General features: G+C 39.2%; 1 protein-coding gene across 1 annotated transcript in view; it reads left to right on the top strand.

Moving 5' to 3' along the window:
* The first annotated feature begins 16,026 nt into the window (after positions 1 to 16,026).
* DNAJB12 (DnaJ heat shock protein family (Hsp40) member B12) overlaps positions 16,027 to 20,374 on the top strand; it is a 67,589-nt gene continuing 63,241 nt past the window's right edge. The window contains exon 1 of the mRNA XM_053691922.1: positions 16,027 to 16,207. Within this exon, the coding sequence (XP_053547897.1) occupies positions 16,075 to 16,207 (133 nt within the window). The 5' untranslated portion in view covers positions 16,027 to 16,074. The remainder of the gene's footprint in view (positions 16,208 to 20,374) is intronic.

A 20,374-nucleotide genomic window follows, 5' to 3' on the forward strand; every position in this document is an offset into this window, starting at 1 on the left:
CATGGATCTGGCAGAAATCTTCCTTGATGTGCCTTTATTTGCACGAACCCGTCTGTCCTCTGAATCAGCCACAAATCTCTTAATAGTGTGATGATCACGCTTAAGTTTTCGTGAAATATCTAATGTTTTCATACCTCGACCAAGGCATTGAACTATTTCACTCTTTTAGACAGCAGAGACATCCTTTTTCTTCCCCATATTGCTTGAAAATGGTGCTCTGCTTAATAATGTGGAACACCCTCCTTTAGTAGTTTTTCCTTTAATTGGGCTCACCTGGCAATCTAATTATCACAGGTGTCCGAGATTGTTTCCAGTGATCAAAAGAGCCCTTAGACACAATGCCATCCATGAGTTAAACTGAAAAAAATATATTTAATCTTTGTGACACTGAAATAGAATTTGCATAATAATTTGGAACAGGGTGTATGTATGTTCTGCTGGTTATGTTACATAGCTATGGTGCAATATACTCATGCTGACAGATGTATTATGATAATTTGCAGATCAATCTTGTTATAATTATTGCACAGGGTTATTTTTTATTTTTGTAAAATTATATATTATCATGCTGTCCCTGCTAATGCTGAGTTGTCAGCCGCCGAGGCAAGGCATCTTAGAATCAGCTATTCCCTTTTCCTAGACAGCAGGCTCTTATTGTCATACAGATTTGCCTTACTGTAAAAATAGTACGTTATATATTAAGTTTCGGCAAAGATTAGCTTGTTTTTATTGTTTTTTCTATACCAAACTGGTTATCTGCAGCAGCTTAGTTAATCATTGTGAAATGTTTCTGAAAATATTTTTAGTAGTTATTCCTGGGTTAGACTCACTGTAAAGTATATTATAAGAGCCTATAAATGGTTTTTGTTTTATGGTATAAATATAACCAGACCTTATCCAGGTGACCTTCCTTATACATAAGCATTTCCTCTATAGACTTTCCTATTAAATGCCACTCATATAACAGTATTTTCACCTCCCTTACCGATTTCCCAGATTAAGTACTTGTTGGAATACAATGGAGACTAGTTTTACCTTCCAATAGATCCACTTCTCTCACCTATTACGACCTAAAGGATGTCTCCTTAGCCCCCTGTACATATTGCTTTAATTAGAGCACACATGTAATGACCTGCACATTAATACTTACTCCACACCTTTAATAGCTGGGGCTCTGCTCTCAGTTGTCCATGTAAGCAGTCGCTCTCTTCCTTAAAGGGACACTGAACCCAATTTTTTTCTTTTGTGATTCAGATACAGCATGCAATTTCAAGCAACTTTCCAATTTACTCTTATTAGCAAATGTTCTTCATTTTCTTGGTATCTTTATTTGAAAAGCAATAATGTAAGGGTAGATGCTGGCCCATTTTTGGTGAACAACCTGGGTTGTTCTTGCTGATTGGTGGATACATTCATCCACCAATAAACAAGTGCTGTCCAGAGTTCTGGACTTTCTTTTTCAAATAAAGATAGCAAGAGAACAAAAATAAATTGATAATAGGAGTAATTTAGAAAGTTGCTTAAAATTGCATGCTCTATCTGAATCACGAAAGAAAAAATTTGGGTTCAGTGTCCCTTTTAAGTTGTCTTAAGAATTATTACTTTACATTATACACAGATATTATGTTTATATTTTTATGTTAATATACCATGCCCAAGAGTGGCTTTGTATCATTCTAGCTTACCTCTAGTAAATTAAAATATTACACATAGGTCCAAGAGTGGCGTATTACCAATCTGGGAGGTCTATAAAATAACAAAAAATTAGGTTTCATTGTTATATGATTAGATTGAATTGCTGACAAATATGTAATCTTTCCTTTTGTTTATGGTGATATTTTACTGTATGTGTTTTTTGCAGTATCAAAAGTTTGTATTCTAAATTGTATTAATATGGTTGTTGTCATTGTAAAACAACATATAATATATAACTTTTTGTTTTGTTACCATTTATAAAAACCTCAATAAAAAAATTATGATTTAAAAAAAAGAAAGAAAATGTCTTAAGTTGTTATCAATTGCTTTTAGTAGTTTTGCGCGCAGTAATATGTATCATACCTGTAGTGTCTCTATCAACCTTTAAATAAATTCTAGAATTAGCTAATTGTGTCAGAATTTCTTGTACATAGTAATCTTTCTCCATTATAACTATGGCTCCACCCTTGTCAGCTGATTTGATTATTACATCGTTCTCTTTCAAAGGTTTAATAGCATTTGTTTAATCCGTAGTCAAATTGTTTTTAGTCGTTTTATTTCTTGTTGCCTTTTTCTTGAGAACATTAGTAAAGGTAAAGGTGTTGTTATATAACTGATCGTGCTTAGATGACTTTATTCCATCACTACAAACATTACCTGTAACATTAACAGAATTTTTATTTGAGAAATAATTTTTCAACCTCAGTGTCCTGAAAAACTTGTACTGATCTTTCTCTAACTCAAAGAAGTCACTTTCTTTATATGGACAAAATGACAGTCCTTTGTTTAAAATGATTACTTCTCCATCTTCAAATTTAGACTAAAAGATATTCACTATTAACGAAGCACCTTTTGGCCTCTCTGATTCTGCTGATTGCGGCCATGCTGGTTTCAATATTGTCCTCGGCTTACCGAGGATGAAGACAAGCAATCAATGTAACAATGCAGCTACCCCACTAGCACATGCACACATCTGGGGGGTCTACCCCACTAGCATGTGCACACAACCATGGGGCCTATCCTACTAGCACGTGCACACAACCAGGTGGGGTCTATCCCACTAGCACTTGCACACAACCAGGGGGTCTATCCCACTAGCACATGCACACAACCATGGGGTCTATCCTACCAGCATGTGCACACAACCAGGGGGTCTATCCCACTAGCATGTGCACACAACCAGGAGGTCTATCCCACTAGCACGTGCACACAACCAGGGGGGTCTATCCCACTAGCATATGCACACACCTGGGGGTCTATCCGACTAGCACATGCACACAACCAGGGGGTCTATCCCACTAGCACATGCACACAACCAGGTGGTCTATCCCACTAGCACGTGCACACAACCAGGGGGTATATCCCACTAGCACGTGCACATAACTAGGGGGTCTATCCCAGCATCTGTAACAATCTTTGTTATATCCAGAGACAAGACACCAACAGGATGTACTACATGTTTATATCTAACAAATTAAAAACACTCATGCAACTCATAAGGGTGTATGGCAAAAAGTATATAATTATTATATAAATCCTATATACTGGTAAGACTGAGTCTGATAAATGTATAATGTAAATGTCTCTCAGTCTCAACACAAACAGTAGATAAGGCATTGCTATATAAAGTGGAACTATAAACATTGTCATAGAGCAATTCTGTACAACTTTATAGTGTTGTGTGCTAGATACATTAACATAATAAGTATTTTATACATAGGGTATTTCAGGGAAATGTCTCCAGCACACCCGGTCTTCATATAGTGATGTTTTATCAATGCTGTGTCCCTTGAAGCTGTTTTATGACAAACTTACTGATATATTTGTGGGTCCCTATTTGTGGTGACCAATTAATCTGTCTGCTTAATGGCGGCGGCGGCTGCTGCTGCTGTAGGGAAATGAATGAGTGTGCTTTGTAGGAAGCCGCTGTGCATCTCTGATATGTTTCTATCAGAGATATTTTTCCAGGTACGCTGTCTGCACAATGGTGCTAGATGCCAACCACATCAAACACCCGCCAGTTACACAACATCACGTTCCAGAGACTTCTGCAAGATGGAACTTTATGCAAAAGTTCAGGTGACTTTGCCGAATCTTCAAGTCCAGGTCCATTTTAGAACAAATGATCCTTTCTATTGACCATGAACCTCTTTATGAAGCCTAAAGCTTAGGTCAGCTCACATTCAGTTAAGGATTTAATCACTTCCCAGCAGCACAGGAAGACATCTGGAGATAAAACTGTGTAAATCTATTCGGCCCTAACTTAAGATGAAATGCTGCAACTGCAGAAGCCACCAATGTTCCACACCAGTGTGTCAACAGCCATAATCTACACCCAGAACCAGTAAGGCCTTGGCACAGTCATTTGGTTGTGTAACATTTACCGATGAAAATAAAAATACAACTATAAAAACATTTGACAACACACGTCCTGTCAATGGGAATGGGAAAAAAATTGAAAATTAAACACAACTTTTTCACAAAACATTGTTTATATGTTTGCGCTAGAGCCCTGTTGCACTACTGTACACTCTATCAAATAAAAAGGATAAAACACAATTTATTCTGAAGTGACAACTTACTGCTGTTCCTGTGATGGAAAGGCGCTGAGCCAATGAAGATAGACATATGTGCGTAACCACACATCATAGGCCCACGTCCAGTTTTGGTCAAATACACTTCAAAGGGACAGTGAAGTCAAAATGAAACCTAAATGGTTCAGAGGCTTCATGCAGCAATGTCTGCTGTTTAACATGTTCACTGTATTGGCCCTGGCTAACGTGTTTCTATGTAAATAAACTACAGTATCTGGTGAGTGCACATAATGTACCCCTTGAGATGCAGAGGATCAGATATGTTAGGAGCCACAAGTTTTATTATTTTAGAAACAGTCTCTTATATTTGCATTATTTTGTGAGTGCATTTTACAGCTTATTTAATCATAAAATAAATATTTGTTTCTTAAGTTATAACTAAATATGTGATCACATAACACTAATCACAACCATGAGACTGATCCTGCACTGCCATCTAGTGTCAAATTGTGAGACTGCATGAATTATACATAACCGAACAAATATCCATAATGGGGCATTATACATACTGTATGTGGAATCTTATTCTATGTATCATCTTTTAAAATAAACATATGTTCAAGAATAATTGTTGGATGAAAGAAAAAAAAAAGTAATGCTTGTACTCTGTATAGTATGTGATATGAGCAAATGTTGTGTTTTCTTACCATCCTTTGGGTGCACGAACAGTTGCTAAAATATTCCTGGGGGCTATATATAGAGGAAAAAATGAAAATCACATTATCTGGTCCCAGACCTGCCATAGGTCAATATAGATAGCACAACTTAGTCTCAGAGCAATAAGAGTTTGTATAACAAATATCTTCATGAAAGAATAGATTTAATTCTACTTTTTAAAAGCTGATGACAGCATCTTTAATCAATGAACTATAGATCATAAAGAAAAATCTACTTCTACCCCATATGGATGTAGACCACATACTTATACATATGGGATCAAACCACGAAACAGAGACACATGAAATAAAACACATAGGGGCCTATCTATCAAGATCCGAAAGGAGTTTGATGCCCCGTGTTTCTGGTGAGCCTTAAGGCTCGCCAGAAACAGCAGTTATGAAGCAGCGGTCACAAAGACCGCTGCTCCATAACCTGTCCGCCTGCTCTGAGCAGGCGGACAGACATCGCCGGAAATCAACCCGATCGAGTACGATCGGGTTGATTGACACCTCCCTGCTGGCGGCCCATTGGCCGTGAGTCAGCAGGGGGCGGCGTTGCTCCAGCAGCTCTTGTGAGCTGCTGGTGCAATGCTGAATACAGCGAGCGCATTGCTCTCCGTATTCAGCGAGGTCTGGTGGACCTGATCCGCACTGTCGGATCAGGTCCGTCAGACTTTGTTAAATAGAGGCCATTATGTAAATTCTTCTGTGTTTGGGAGATTCTGTAAGAAATCTCAGCAGTATTATGAAGCCCCTGCTGGAATTCTCTATAAATGCGGTGAAAACATTGCATGTCGCACAGTTTCCTGCATTTAACTGTGTGAAGGTGATGCAGACATTACAGAAGTGCTGACATCACTTGTAATTTCAAATGATGTAAAACAAATAAAAAATCTCCTTGAAATGAGGCTCATATTTCACAGAGCAGTATGTGAGACTTCCCCTCCGGTGTGTGCACTGCCGCGGTAACGGAGGAGGGAAGGGTTAGTGACAAACCAGCAGACTTGCAGTAGTAGTTGTTTTGTCTAAACATCAAATCTGCAGCTTTTCCTACATTTACATATAACACTGGCCATCCACATTACACAAACAGCTCCAAGGCTGGCTGTTTAATACACTAGTTAGGGAGGGAGGTAAAAACCTTACCTCTATAAAAAGTGTGTATTACGTCCATATTCATATGCACGCGCGTGCAATTTCTGACCGAGGATTGGATTCTGATTTGCTGATCATTTGAAGAAGGTAGCTACGTAACTGTGGGGGGAGTTCGGCTGCCATATTTACCTTGTATTAGAGAAGTTATCGACAGTGATTACTACAAGAAGCAAGTAGGCAAGGCAAAAGGGCTATGCTGCATGCGGATCTTCGTTTTTTATTTTTCAATATCGCATAATGTTACCGCGAATGTTGACTGTCCCTTTAAGGGTTTGTCTGGCTATAATAGCGCGGGTTTAGTTCCTCCCTCCCTCTTGACAGCTCACGTTATTGAAAACGTCACCCCCATAGAAAGGGGTTAAATGAAATATATAAAATCACACAGTAAAAATGGTTTAATGTTTAATCACATTTAAATTTGTAACAAATTGTTCTGCAAACATCAGATTTTATGGAAAAATTAAACTCTATATTTGAAATTACGCCAAAAAAAAACTATTTAGGACACACAGTAGAAAATGAAACAAAAAAACACTTTGAATTTTTACTTATAATACAAAATTCAAACATAGTATTTTCCTTAGTGTAAAAGTAATTTGCCCCCTCTGGTAATGGCATGACCAAGGGCTTTCCATGGGAGTAGCTGCCAGCTCTGGGGTAGTTGCTAAACATTTTCTCCCTGCAGATCTTGCTGTTTTATTGCGCAAAAAGAAAGGTGGCAAAATTATATCAAAACTAAGTAAAACACTTTCTACCCTAATGGATAAACATTACAAAATAGAGGTGATTGTAAGATACTATATCATCTGATTTTTATCACCTGCTCTATTTAATGTCCCCTGCTAACTTCACTCTCCCCAGCAAGCTTTCCAGTGAGCTCTATTATTTTGTATAAGTGACATCTCTCAGGGTCAGCCCCTTCTCTTAGACAATTCCCTGAGGGCAGCCCCTGTGTGTCTTCTTGTTCCATCCTGCAAAGTTTAGATCAATGAATCCTAAATCTAGAATGAATTTACTGCTTAATGATGTACTCAAAACAGACTAGTCTGAGAATAATACACTGATGTATTTTACAGTTACATTAGTAGTGTCTGTACAGTAATGTTGTAACTAAGTTATCTGAGGTTAAAAAGCCTGTTGCTTCTTATCTAAGGTCCGCCCCTGAGGAACATTATGAATAGATTTTACGATCTAAAGTAACAATATCAGGAGGTTTAGTGTCTCTTTAAATAGCTTATAAAAAAGCCTTTCTAGATTTTGTGACACCAACTAGGACAAAGACAGAGCCTTAAATAGACAGATATACTGTAGATATAGTCAGATAGATCAGATCATTTTAAGCAACTTCCCAGTTTATTTTATTATCAATTTGCTTAGTGCTCTTGGCAATCTTTGTTAAAGAGTAATCCTAGGTGTGCTCAGGAGTGTGCACGTCTTTAGTCATCTGGCAGCTGCGTTTGCAACAATGTTTATAGCAATGTTATATGCAGTTGCAAACACTGCTGCCAGATGGCTAAAGACGTGCACACTCCTGGGCTCACGTAGTATTACTCTTTAACAAAGGATACAAAGAGAACTAAAATTGATAAAATAAATAAATTGGATGGTTTAAAATGTCATGTTCTGTCCAACCCATTTACATTGAATATTGCCTTTACTGTTCCTTTTAAATTTTGCATTTCTTTCTTAAGTTTGTGAGTCCATGATTCCTTATTTGTGGGAATTCATCACCTGGCCACCAGGAGGAGGTAATGACACCCTACAGCAAAAGCTTCCCTGACCCTCCCAGTATTTCTTTATATTGTTCATAGGAGCAGGCGAAGATAGAGGTGCCCATGATTTACTCCGTTATCTTGGGATATTAAATCTTTCATTCCCTCATGAAGTAAAACTTGGGACCCCTGACCCGTTTTTCAAAAAAAAATAACGCTTCCTCAGAGAGGAAGCGTGTTTTGTGAAACGCACGTCAGGGGTCCCAGGAGTAGCCTCAGCTCTCCTTCTTTTAATTTGCTTACCGAGGTTATGTAAACTAAATTAGCCCTCGGATTGTAAGGGCTTAGTTTACCTGTTAGTATATTCTGCTGGCTGATAATATGAGTATATTATTTAAACAGATACGCTATTATTACCTCTTGGTTTAAGTGTTTTTAATTTAGCTTAAGCTAATGTATGAATGATTATTCCTAGTTGTTCTTATTAAAGATTATTAGTATGAATGGTATGGAATAATATCCTCTTTATATCTATATCAGTGTTGCAGAGCCTACCTCCTTTTTACTAAGTTGTATACTCTCTTACAATTAGGTTCTAGTTGTTAGTGTAGGTTGTATGCATCCCTGAACAGAAGAGTCTTAAGGGAGTGCTTGAAGCTTTCAAAACTAGGGGAGAGTCTTGTGGGAGCCAGTCTAGAGAAGTCCTGTAAACGGGAATGTGAGGAGGTAACCAGAGAGGAGGAGAGGAGGAAGTCATGAGCAGGGCGAAGGGGACGGGAGGAAGAGTATCTGGAGACAAGGTCTGAGATACAGAGGGGAGCAGTGATGTTGAGGGCTTTGTATGTCAGAGTGAGAATTTTGTGTTTAATCCTGGAGGCAAGAGGAAGCCAGTGAAGGGATTGGCAGAGAGGTGCAGCAGATGAAGAGCGACGTGTAAGGAAGATGAGCCTGGCAGAGGCATTCATTATGGATTGTAAAAGAGCTAGATGGCAGCTAAGAAGACCAGAGAGGACGGAGTTGCAATAGTCAAGGTGAGAAAGGATGAGAGAGTGGATTAAGATCTTAGTTGTGTCTTGTGTAAGGAAATGTCTAATTTTAGAGATGTTTTTAAGGTGGAAGCGGCAGGCTTTAGCCAAGGCCTCTACCCGTTTGATCCCTATGAATGTTTTGTTGTACTCTGCCTTTGTTTATAGCGCTGCGGAATCTGTTGGCGCTCTACAAATAACCAATAATAATGATAATAATAAGGCCTGAATGTGAGGAGTGAAAGAAAGATCTGAGTCAAGAGTGACCCCAAGACATTTGGCATGCGGGTTAGGGGTAATGATGGAGTTGACGACAGTTATAGAGAGATTGGGGGTGGAGATTTTGGAAGAAGGGGGGAAAATAAGGAGCTCTGTTTTGGAGAGATTTAACTTGAGGTAGTGAGAGGACATCCAAGAAGAGATGTGAGAAAGACAGTTAGTGACACGGGTTAGCAATGAAGGAGATAGGTCTGGCGCAGAGATGTAGATTTCGGTACCAATAGAACTGATGTCACCAGCAGCAGCATATAAGAGTCAGTCCATTGTGACAGACCGAAAGAGGAAGTGAGTTGCAGAAGTTGTTTTGCAGAGGAGGCAGTGCAGTGACGTGCAGTGACGTCAGAGGCTGGTGAGGCAGTGGCTAGTATACGCCTTCATTCTTTAGATATCCTTTGTTGAAGAAATAGCAATGCACATGGGTGAGCCAATCACATGTGGTATCTATGTGCAGCCACCAATCAGCAGCTACTGAGCATATTTAGATATGATTTTCAACAAAGGATATCAAAAGAATGAAAAAAATTAGATATTAGATGTAAATTGGAAAGTTATTTAAATTTGCATATGGGATTGATATGGGTTTCATGTCCCTTTAAATGGTGTCTTGGAAAACTGGTCAACTTAGTAAACATCTGATTTTAGTCTAAAAGGATTGTAACAGAAACTCTTGCCAGATAACACAAGGCTTGCTCTGATTATGAGATCTAGAAATCCATGCCCATTAAAATATGTTTAAAACATACATTTTACTTTAATGCTGCAAATTATGCTTATAGATTCTTTCATTATGCAGTAAATATAAAAATGTCTTGATCCAGTGGCGGCTGGTGAAATCTAAAGATGGTGGGGCGCTTGGCATCACCCCTTTAAATAAAGCCACACCATCAGGTGGCACTATCAATTCATTAATTAAATAAAAGGTAGACAGAAACACAGAGAAGCATTCGGGGGGAGAGGGAGAGACAGACGGGGGAGAGAGACACAGAGGGTTAGAGAGAAAGAGAGAGAGACACAATCACACACAGAGGGTTTAGAGAGAGAGAGAAAGAGAGAGAGACACAATCACACACAGAGGGTTTAGAGAGAGAGAGAGAGAAAGAGAGAGAGACACAATCACACACAGAGGGTTAGAGAGAGAGAAAGAGAGAGACACAATCACACACAGAGGGTTAGAGAGAGAGAAATAAAGAGAGAGAGAGGCAATCACACACAGAGGGTTAGAGAGAGAGAAAGAGAGAGAGACACAATGATTCAATCACATACAGAGGATTAGAGAGAGACACAATCACACACAGAGGGTTAGAGAGAGAGAGAGAGAGAGAGAGAAAGAAAGAGACACAATCACACTCAGAGGGTTAGAGAGAGAGAGAAAGAGAGACACAATCACACACAGAGGGTTAGAGAGAGAAAGAGAGAGACACAATCGCACACAGAGGGTTAGAGAGAGCGCGAGAGACACAATCACACACAGAGGGTTAGAGAGAGAGCTAGAGACACAATCACACACAGAGGGTTAGAGAGAGAGCGAGAGACACAATCACACACAGAGGGTTAGAGAGAGAGAGAGAAAGAGAGACACAATCACACACAGAGGGTTAGAGAGAGAAAGAGAGAGACACAATCGCACACAGAGGGTTAGAGAGAGCGCGAGAGACACAATCACACACAGAGGGTTAGAGAGAGAGCTAGAGACACAATCACACACAGAGGGTTAGAGAGAGAGCGAGAGACACAATCACACACAGAGGGTTAGAGAGAGAGAGAGAAAGAGAGAGACACAATCACACACAGAGGGTTAGAGAGAGACACAATCACACACAGAGGGTTAGAGAGAGAGACACAATCACACACAGAGGGTTAGAGAGAGAGAGAGAAAGAAAGAGAGAGAGAGACACAATCACACACAGAGGGTTAGAGAGAACGAGAGACACAATCACACACAGAGGGTTAGAGAGAGACACAATCACACACAGAGGGTTAGAGAGAGAAAGAGAGACACAATCACACACAGAGGGTTAGAGAGAGAGCGAGAGACACAATCACACACAGAGGGTTAGAGAGAGAGAGAGAAAGAGAGAGACACAATCACACACAGAGGGTTAGAGAGAGACACAATCACACACAGAGGGTTAGAGAGAGAGAAAGAGAGAGAGAGACACAATCACACACAGAGGGTTAGAGAGAGAAAGAAAGAGAGAGAGAGAGACACACAATCACACACAGAGGGTTAGAGAGAAAGAGAGAGAGAGAGAGAGACACAATCACACACAGAGGGTTAGAGAGAGACACAATCACACACAGAGGGTTAGAGATAGAGAGAGAGAGACACAATCACACACAGAGGGTTAGAGAGAGACACAATCACACACAGAGGGTTAGAGAGAGAGAAAGAGAGAGAGAGACACAATCACACACAGAGGGTTAGAGAGAGAAAGAAAGAGAGAGAGAGAGAGACACAATCACACACAGAGGGTTAGAGAGAAAGAGAGAGAGAGACACAATCACACACAGAGGGTTAGAGAGAGACACAATCACACACAGAGGGTTAGAGAGAGACACAATCACACACAGAGGGTTAGAGATAGAGAGAGAGAAATAGAGAGAGAGAGAGAGAGACACACACACAGAGGGTTAGAGAGAGACACAATCACACACAGAGGGTTAGAGATAGAGAGAGAGAGAAAGAGAGAGAGAGACACACACAATCACACACAGAGGGTTAGAGATAGAGAGAGAGAGAGAGAGAGAGAGAGAGAGAGAAAATCACACACAGAGGGTTAGAGAGAGACACAATCACACACAGAGGGTTAGAGAGAAAGAGAGAGAGAGACACAATCACACACAGAGGGTTAGAGAGAGACACAATCACACACAGAGGGTTAGAGATATATATATATATAGAGAGAGAGAGAGAGAGAGAGACAATCACACACAGAGGGTTAGAGAGAGACACAATCACACACAGAGGGTTAGAGAGACACATAAGGGATGAGAGAGTCTGAGGAGGAGGAAGAGAGACAGAGAGAGAAAGAGACCATGGGGGAGAACAACACATAAGGAGAGAGATGGATAGAGAGAGAGACACACACACACACACACACATACAAGGGGAGGGGGAGAGGGACCACTGCATTTTTAAGTAATAAAACAGCAAAGCTACAGAGACTAAGTGAGACTATAACTAAATGAGACCATACATTAGTGTGCAGTACAGAGGCAAGCTGCTAAGTTAGTGGGTGTAAAGTTTGAGTAAACAAAATACAAAAATGATCCTTTGCTGTAAAAGAGTAAAAAAAAACACTAAACCACATTCATTGAATTATCATTTTCACTAACAGAATCCTTTTCAGTAAAATCTTACTTTAATAAGATGGGGCTGAAACAGTGCTCTCTGTGCCTCTCTCTTCCTGCTCTGTAAGGATTCAGGAAGTGACAGTGGCACATTCCACTGCACTTAGAGGGGAAGAACAGAACTCTCTTTTTCACTTTAGCAAAGCTAGCAGGTTCACAGGACAGCAACAAAATAAATGAAAGTAGTTTTTTTCCCGTTTTTGCTTTATTTTATATGATTTAACATCCAGCCCCAACCCTAAGTTCCATTTACTAATGCCTCTCACTGGATTGGTTCAGCCCAAATAGGACTGCCTCAAATAAGCAGTTAATGGGCCATGCAATGATCTTAACCACTTTCATCCAGTAGATGGCGCAGCATGTTGTGTAATGGTGGGCAGACCTGCTTGTGCCTCTTCATTGCACAACATATAGCTGTGAAAAAAAAAATGCTGGGGAAAAAAAATACAATTTTTTTTTTTTTTTTTTTAAAGTCAATAAAAAAAATATATATTTTTGCCCATATGAGAGGTGAAGCACTGCCTCACCTGCCTCTAGTGACTGCACATCACTGAGGCAGTGGGATTGTCAAGAGGGATATTGAAGTCACCAAGAATGAGGGCAGGGGTGTCTGAGGAAAGGAAATAAGGTAGCCAGGCAGCAAAGTAATCTAGAAATTGAGTTGAGGAGCCAGGGGGTGGTATATGACTGCAACACATATAGAGAGGGGAGAGAATAAGCGAATCATGTGGGTTTCGAATGAGGAAAATGTGAGGGAAGAGATGGGTTGTATTTGTTGAAAGGTGCAACGAGAGGAAAGTAAAATACCTACACTACCTCCTTGTCTGTTACCAGACCTAGTAGTATGGCTAAAGTGGAGACCCCCTTGTGACAATGCAGCAGTGGATGCCAAGTTTCTGTGAGAGCCAGAAGGTTGAGGGAGCGGGAGATAAAGAGGTCATAGATAGAGGTGAGCTTATTGCAAACAGAGCGAGAGTTCCAGAGTGCACAAGTGAAGGGGTAATGGCTTTAGATACAAGAGGAATGTGAGTGAGGTTACCATAGTTTTGTTTTCTGAGTCTGTGGAAAGGTACACATGGATGTTGTTGGGGGCCAGAATTAGGGGAGATGTCACCAGCAGCTAGTATGAGCAAGAGGGAGATATAATTGATAACAATATAACAGATCACACTGATATAATTAATAACAATAATAGAACTGATTACACTGATATAATTAATAACAATAGAACTGATTACACTGATATAATTAATAACAATAGAACTGATCACACTAATATAATTAATAACAATAATAGAACTGATTACACTGATATAATTAATAACAATAGAACTGATCACACTAATTTAATTAATAACAATAATAGAACTGATCATACTTATAGATTTAATAACAATAGAACTGATCAATAACAATAGAACTGATCACACTAATATAATTAATAACAATAATAGAACTGATCACACTGATATAATTCATAACAATAATAGAACAGATCACACTGATATAATTAATAATAATAGAACTGATCACACTGATATAATTAATAACAATAGAACTGATCACACTGATATAATTAATAATAATAGAACTGATCACACTGATATAATTAATAACAATAATAGAACTGATTACACTGATATAATTCATAACAATAATAGAACTGATTACACTGATATAATTCATAACAATAGAACTGATCACACTGATATAATTAATAATAATAGAACTGATCACACTGATATAATTAATAAAAATAGAACTGATCACACTAATAGATTTAATAACAATAATAGAACTGATCACACTAATAGATTTAATAACAATAATAGAACTGATCACACTAATAGATTTAATAACAATAATAGAACTGATCACACTGATATAATTAATAACAATAATAGAACTGATCACACTAATAGATTTAATAACAATAGAATTGATCACACTAATAGATTTAATAACAATAGAACTGATTACACTAATAGATTTAATAACAATGATAGAACTGATCACACTGATAGATTTAATAACAATAATAGAACTGATCACACTGATATAATTAATAACAATAATAGAACTGATCACACTAATAGATTTAATAACAATAATAGAACTGATCACACTGATAGATTTTATAACAATAATAGAACTGATCACACTAATAGATTTAATAACAATAATAGAACTGATCACACTAATAGATTTAATAACAATAATAGAACTGATCACACTAATAGATTTAATAACAATAATAGAACTGATCACACTAATAGATTTAATAACAATAATAGAACTGATCACACTGATAGATTTAATAACAATAATAGAACTGATCACACTGATATAATTAATAACAATAATAGAACTGATCACACTAATAGATTTAATAACAATAATAGAACTGATCACACTAATAGATTTAATAACAATAATAGAACTGATCACACTGATAGATTTAATAACAATAATAGAACTGATCACACTGATAGATTTAATAACAATAGAACTGATCACACTAATAGATTTAATAACAATAGAACTGATCACACTAATAGATTTAATAACAAAAGAACTGATTACACTAATAGATTTAATAACAATAATAGAACTGATCACACTAATAGATTTAATAACAATAATAGAACTGATCACACTAATAGATTTAATAACAATAATAGAACTGATCACACTAATAGATTTAATAACAATAATAGAACTGATCACACTAAAGATGTAATAACAATAATAGAACTGATCACACTAATAGATTTAATAACAATAATAGAACTGATCACACTGATATAATTAATAACAATAGAACTGATCACACTGATAGATTTAATAACAATATAACTGATCACACTAATAGATTTAATAACAATAATAGAACTGATCACACTATTAGATTTAATAACAATAATAGAACTGATCACACTGATAGATTTAATAACAATAATAGAACTGATCACACTGATAGATTTAATAACAATAATAGAACTGATCACACTGATATAATTAATAACAATAATAGAACTGATCACACTGATATAATTAATAACAATAATAGAACTGATCACACTCATAGATTTAATAACAATAATAGAACTGATCACACTGATAGATTTAATAACAATAATAGAACTGATCACACTGATATAATTAATAACAATAATAGAACTGATCACACTAATAGATTTAATAACAATAATAGAACTGATCACACTGATATAATTAATAACAATAATAGAACTGATCACACTAATAGATTTAATAACAATAGAACTGATCACACTAATAGATTTAATAACAATAATAGAACTGATCACACTAATAGATTTAATAACAATAATAGAACTGATCACACTAATAGATTTAATAACAAAAGAACAGATCACATTGATACAAATAATAACAATGTAACAAACATAATACAGGGGACACAGGTCTTCTCAGGCCATTTATTACTAAGGACAAGGTGCCTGACCTGTGATTGGTCAGTTTCTGCCCTGCTAAAGCTGTTCCTTGACGTAATCACCCAGCGCCCGTCCTCTGTGACGCGCATCCCGGCGCCGCTTCCAGCCCTAGCTGCAGTGATTCCGCAATGGAATCCAACCGGGATGAGGCGGAGCGCTGTATCTCTTTGGCTGAAAATGCTATCAAGAACCAGAAGAAGGATAAGGCGCTGCGCCTCCTTGAGAAGGCCCAGAAGATGTTCCCCACGGAGCGAGCGCGGGGTAAGAACGGGAGCGAGCACCGGGAGTAGAGAACGTACAGGGGAGGGGGCAGGGCAACAGTGTTGTATGTAGAGCGCATGCGCTGAGTACTAGATTTTTGCACTGCATGTCGGGAGGTGTAGTTTATATTTCTTCACCAGACCCCGAGGCCTTCCTTCTGCGGGGTTTATATGTAAGACGGGGGAGGCTGCTAGCAGACACGAGGTGTCTAGGTGCTCTGTGTGAGGGGTGCACACCGTAAGGTGGTGTCTTTGGCTGGGAAGTTGAGTTTGTAATATGACGGGGACTACGAGAGCGAAATATGGCGGCTGCGTGGTGCATTCTGGGGGATAAGTCTAGTTGGAGATTGACCTGGGGGTCTGTGTGTTTGTGAAGCGGGGGGTGATCGAGCAATTGGTCTGGGGAGGTGCAGTTCTGACTGCCAGGCCACACACTGATAGTATTGTTAAGTATTAGTGGTGTGTGGTGAGGCCTAGCCGCTAGCAAGTAACCGGGAGAACTACACTTCCCAGGGTGCCCCGCGGGCTGAGCTGCTGAGTATTGCAAAACACTGAAGGCTGGGGGCTGGGGTTGTCTTTGTACACATTGGGGTCCCTGGGTATCTGTGTTACCCTGAGGGGCCCAGGGCAGCTGTCTTACCGCGAGGGGCACCCCCTTGTTACCTAGAGGGGGCAGTTGTTACCAGGCATCAGCCCAGGTGTAGCTATTTTATCCAAAGGGGCAGTCGTGTTAGCAGTTTATGACCGGTGGCAGCTGTTACCTAGAGGGGGCAGTTGTGTTATACTCAAGAGGCTATTTTATCCAAAGGGGCAGTTGTGTTACCAGTTGTTGCTCAGGGGCAGCTGTTTAACCCTTTGTTGCTGCCTTTAAATATAACATAAAACATCATTTTGCTGTGACATAACCTGTAGCTATTGTATCATTGCCCAGGTGTAACAGTTTTTAAAATTGGTCAGGCGTCCTGCTTGGGTTGCGGGATATTACTGGTCAGGCGCCCTGTTTGGGTTGCAGGATATTACTGGTCAGGCGCCCTGCTTGGGTTGCGGGATACTACTGGTCAGGCGCCCTGCTTGGGTTGCGGGATACTACTGGTCAGGCGCCCTGCTTGGGTTGCGGGATACTACTGGTCAGGCGCCCTGCTTGGGTTGCGGGATACTACTGGTCAGGCGCCCTGCTTGGGTTGCGGGATACTACTGGTCAGGCGCCCTGCTTGGGTTGCGGGATACTACTGGTCAGGCGCCCTGCTTGGGTTGCGGGATACTACTGGTCAGGCGCCCTGCTTGGGTTGCGGGATACTACTGGTCAGGCGCCCTGCTTGGGTTTAATTTACAAAAATTACCAATGGCACTACCTTTGTGTAATAGACCTGTTTATATCTTCAATTATGCCACTACAGTACGGCTAGATGTGGGTGCATGGTGTATGAGTATAAATATTAGAATTACAAAGGAAAAGCATACACTCAGACTGCACTCCTAGGTCAGGTTGCAAGTTAGTTGCAAATAATAATCACTTAGTTGCTGATCCAAGGTTGGAATGCGGGGATAGGAATAGACACTAAATTAAAATATAACTTTTATTGGTTAATTCACCATGTATTATTTGGCCGGTATGCCTATATATTATATTAACCCAAAAGAGTTGTAAATAGTACGGTTAACGCTCTTAGTATTGTTTAGCCGGTATGAATTTATATTCTATTGACCCAAAGGGTTGTAGATAATATAAGGCAAGTGAGGTGCCAATTGAACGTTTGTAGCGTGGGCTCTATTAGAGCTGAATGGATATTGGTCGTGCAGCGTCTAAGCAATTGAAGTATCAGTCAGGTGTGAGTTGCATAGGCTCAGTATTGTTTAGCCGGTATGCATATATATACTATTGACCTAAATCGTTATAAATAATACGAGGCAAGTGAGGTGCCGGTCAAATGTTTGTAGCGTGGGCTCTAATTGAGCTAAGTAAATATTAGCTGTGCAGCGTCTAAGCAAGTGAGGTATCAGTTAGGTGTGAGTAGCGTAGACTCAGAACTGAATGGATATTAGTCGTGCAGCGTCTAGGTCAAACATGTCCTCACACACTTAGTTCTCATATAGAATATTCAATTTAGTGATGGTAATAGCGTTCTGGAATAGAGTCCCATACATTCACTCTCAAACACACTTGTAAATTAGTACAAGATAACTCGAATAACTGAAAATATTATTTCATGATAAGTATTATTAAAGGAGATTATTACTCCATCTAGTGACTACAGTAAAAGTTCGGTAGCTTAAGGCTAATCTAAAACACAGGAGCTTCTAGGACTCCTCACCAATGCCCTAACGTCCCTAACATGTTTCGCCACTTAGCGTGGCTTTTTAAAAAAAAAAAAAGTGGCGAAACATGTTAGGGACTTTAGGGCATTGGTGAGGAGTCCTAGAAGCTCCTGTGTTTTAGATTAGCCTTAAGCTACCGAACTTTTACTGTAGTCACTAGATGGAGTAATAATCTCCTTTAATAATACTTATCATGAAATAATATTTTCAGTTATTCGAGTTATCTTGTACTAATTTACAAGTGTGTTTGAGAGTGAATGTATGGGACTCTATTCCAGAACGCTATTACCATCACTAAATTGAATATTCTATATGAGGACGTGTTTGACCTAGACGCTGCACGACTAATATCCATTCAGTTCTAACTGAGTCTACGCTACTCACACCTGACTGATACCTCACTTGCTTAGACGCCGCACGGCTAATATTTACTTAGCTCAATTAGAGCCCACGTTACAAACATTTGACCGGCACCTCACTTGCCTCGTATTATTTATAACGATTTAGGTCAATAGTATATATATGCATACCGGCTAAACAATACTGAGCCTATGCAACTCACACCTGACTGATACTTCAATTGCTTAGACGCTGCACGACCAATATCCATTCAGCTCTAATAGAGCCCACGCTACAAACGTTCAATTGGCACCTCACTTGCCTTATATTATCTACAACCCTTTGGGTCAATAGAATATAAATTCATACCGGCTAAACAATACTAAGAGCATTAACCGTACTATTTACAACTCTTTTGGGTTAATATAATATATAGGCATACCGGCCAAATAATACATGGTGAATTAACCATAACACAAAGCCGGATATAATATAACAAGTGAACCTGTGAATGTTACAATGCTAAGATAAATACGTGGCAAGCTTCTAACCATAATTTTAGTACAACCTCTCTCCTATAGTTATATCTACCTTTCCAATATTGAGGTTTATCACACGAATATCTAGGAGAAGTTTATGTACATCGAGTTACAATATTGTGTGCTATCACAATGTTAGTGTATCTAGCTCATCTATGACAACATTCAATCAGTCATGGTCTAACTACCTGCCTAAATAAAAGTGGACTTACCTTTTACTCTACTCTCTCACACACTTACTCATATAGAGTGTCAAGCCAACCTATCACTACTACTTGTAATGTATATGTTATGTACTACGCTAGATAGGTACATTAGGCTTGCACGCAAGCAGGCATAACTGCTTAATTGAACCAAAAATCGGTTATTATATTTCTACAAACTACAGTCGGTACTTAAGTGTGGTTTTAATGATTTTTCCTATTTTAATTATTAAACCCAATAAAAGTTATATTTTAATTTAGTGTCTATTCCTATCCCCGCATTCCAACCTTGGATCAGCAACTAAGTGATTATTATTTGCAACTAACTTGCAACCTGACCTAGGAGTGCAGTCTGAGTGTATGCTTTTCCTTTGTAGCCCTGCTTGGGTTGCGGGATACTACTGGTCAGGCGCCCTGCTTGGGTTGCGGGATACTACTGGTCAGGTGCCCTGCTTGGGTTTGCGGGATACTACTGGTCAGGCGCCCTGCTTGGGTTTGCGGGATACTACTGGTCAGGCACCCTGCTTGGGTTTGCGGGATACTACTGGTCAGGCACCCTGCTTGGGTTTGCGGGATACTACTGGTCAGGCACCCTGCTTGGGTTTGCGGGATACTACTGGTCAGGCGCCCTGCTTGGGTTGCGGGATACTACTGGTCAGGCGCCCTGCTTGGGTTGCCCACAACCCATCAGTGTACAAAGTCCTCAGCACCATTGTAACAAGCAATGTTTCGGGATATCCTCCATTAATCATGAGCATGATTAAGGGTGGA

This window comes from Bombina bombina, chromosome 9 (assembly GCF_027579735.1).
Source record: "Bombina bombina isolate aBomBom1 chromosome 9, aBomBom1.pri, whole genome shotgun sequence".
NCBI classification, from domain to species: domain Eukaryota; kingdom Metazoa; phylum Chordata; class Amphibia; order Anura; family Bombinatoridae; genus Bombina; species Bombina bombina.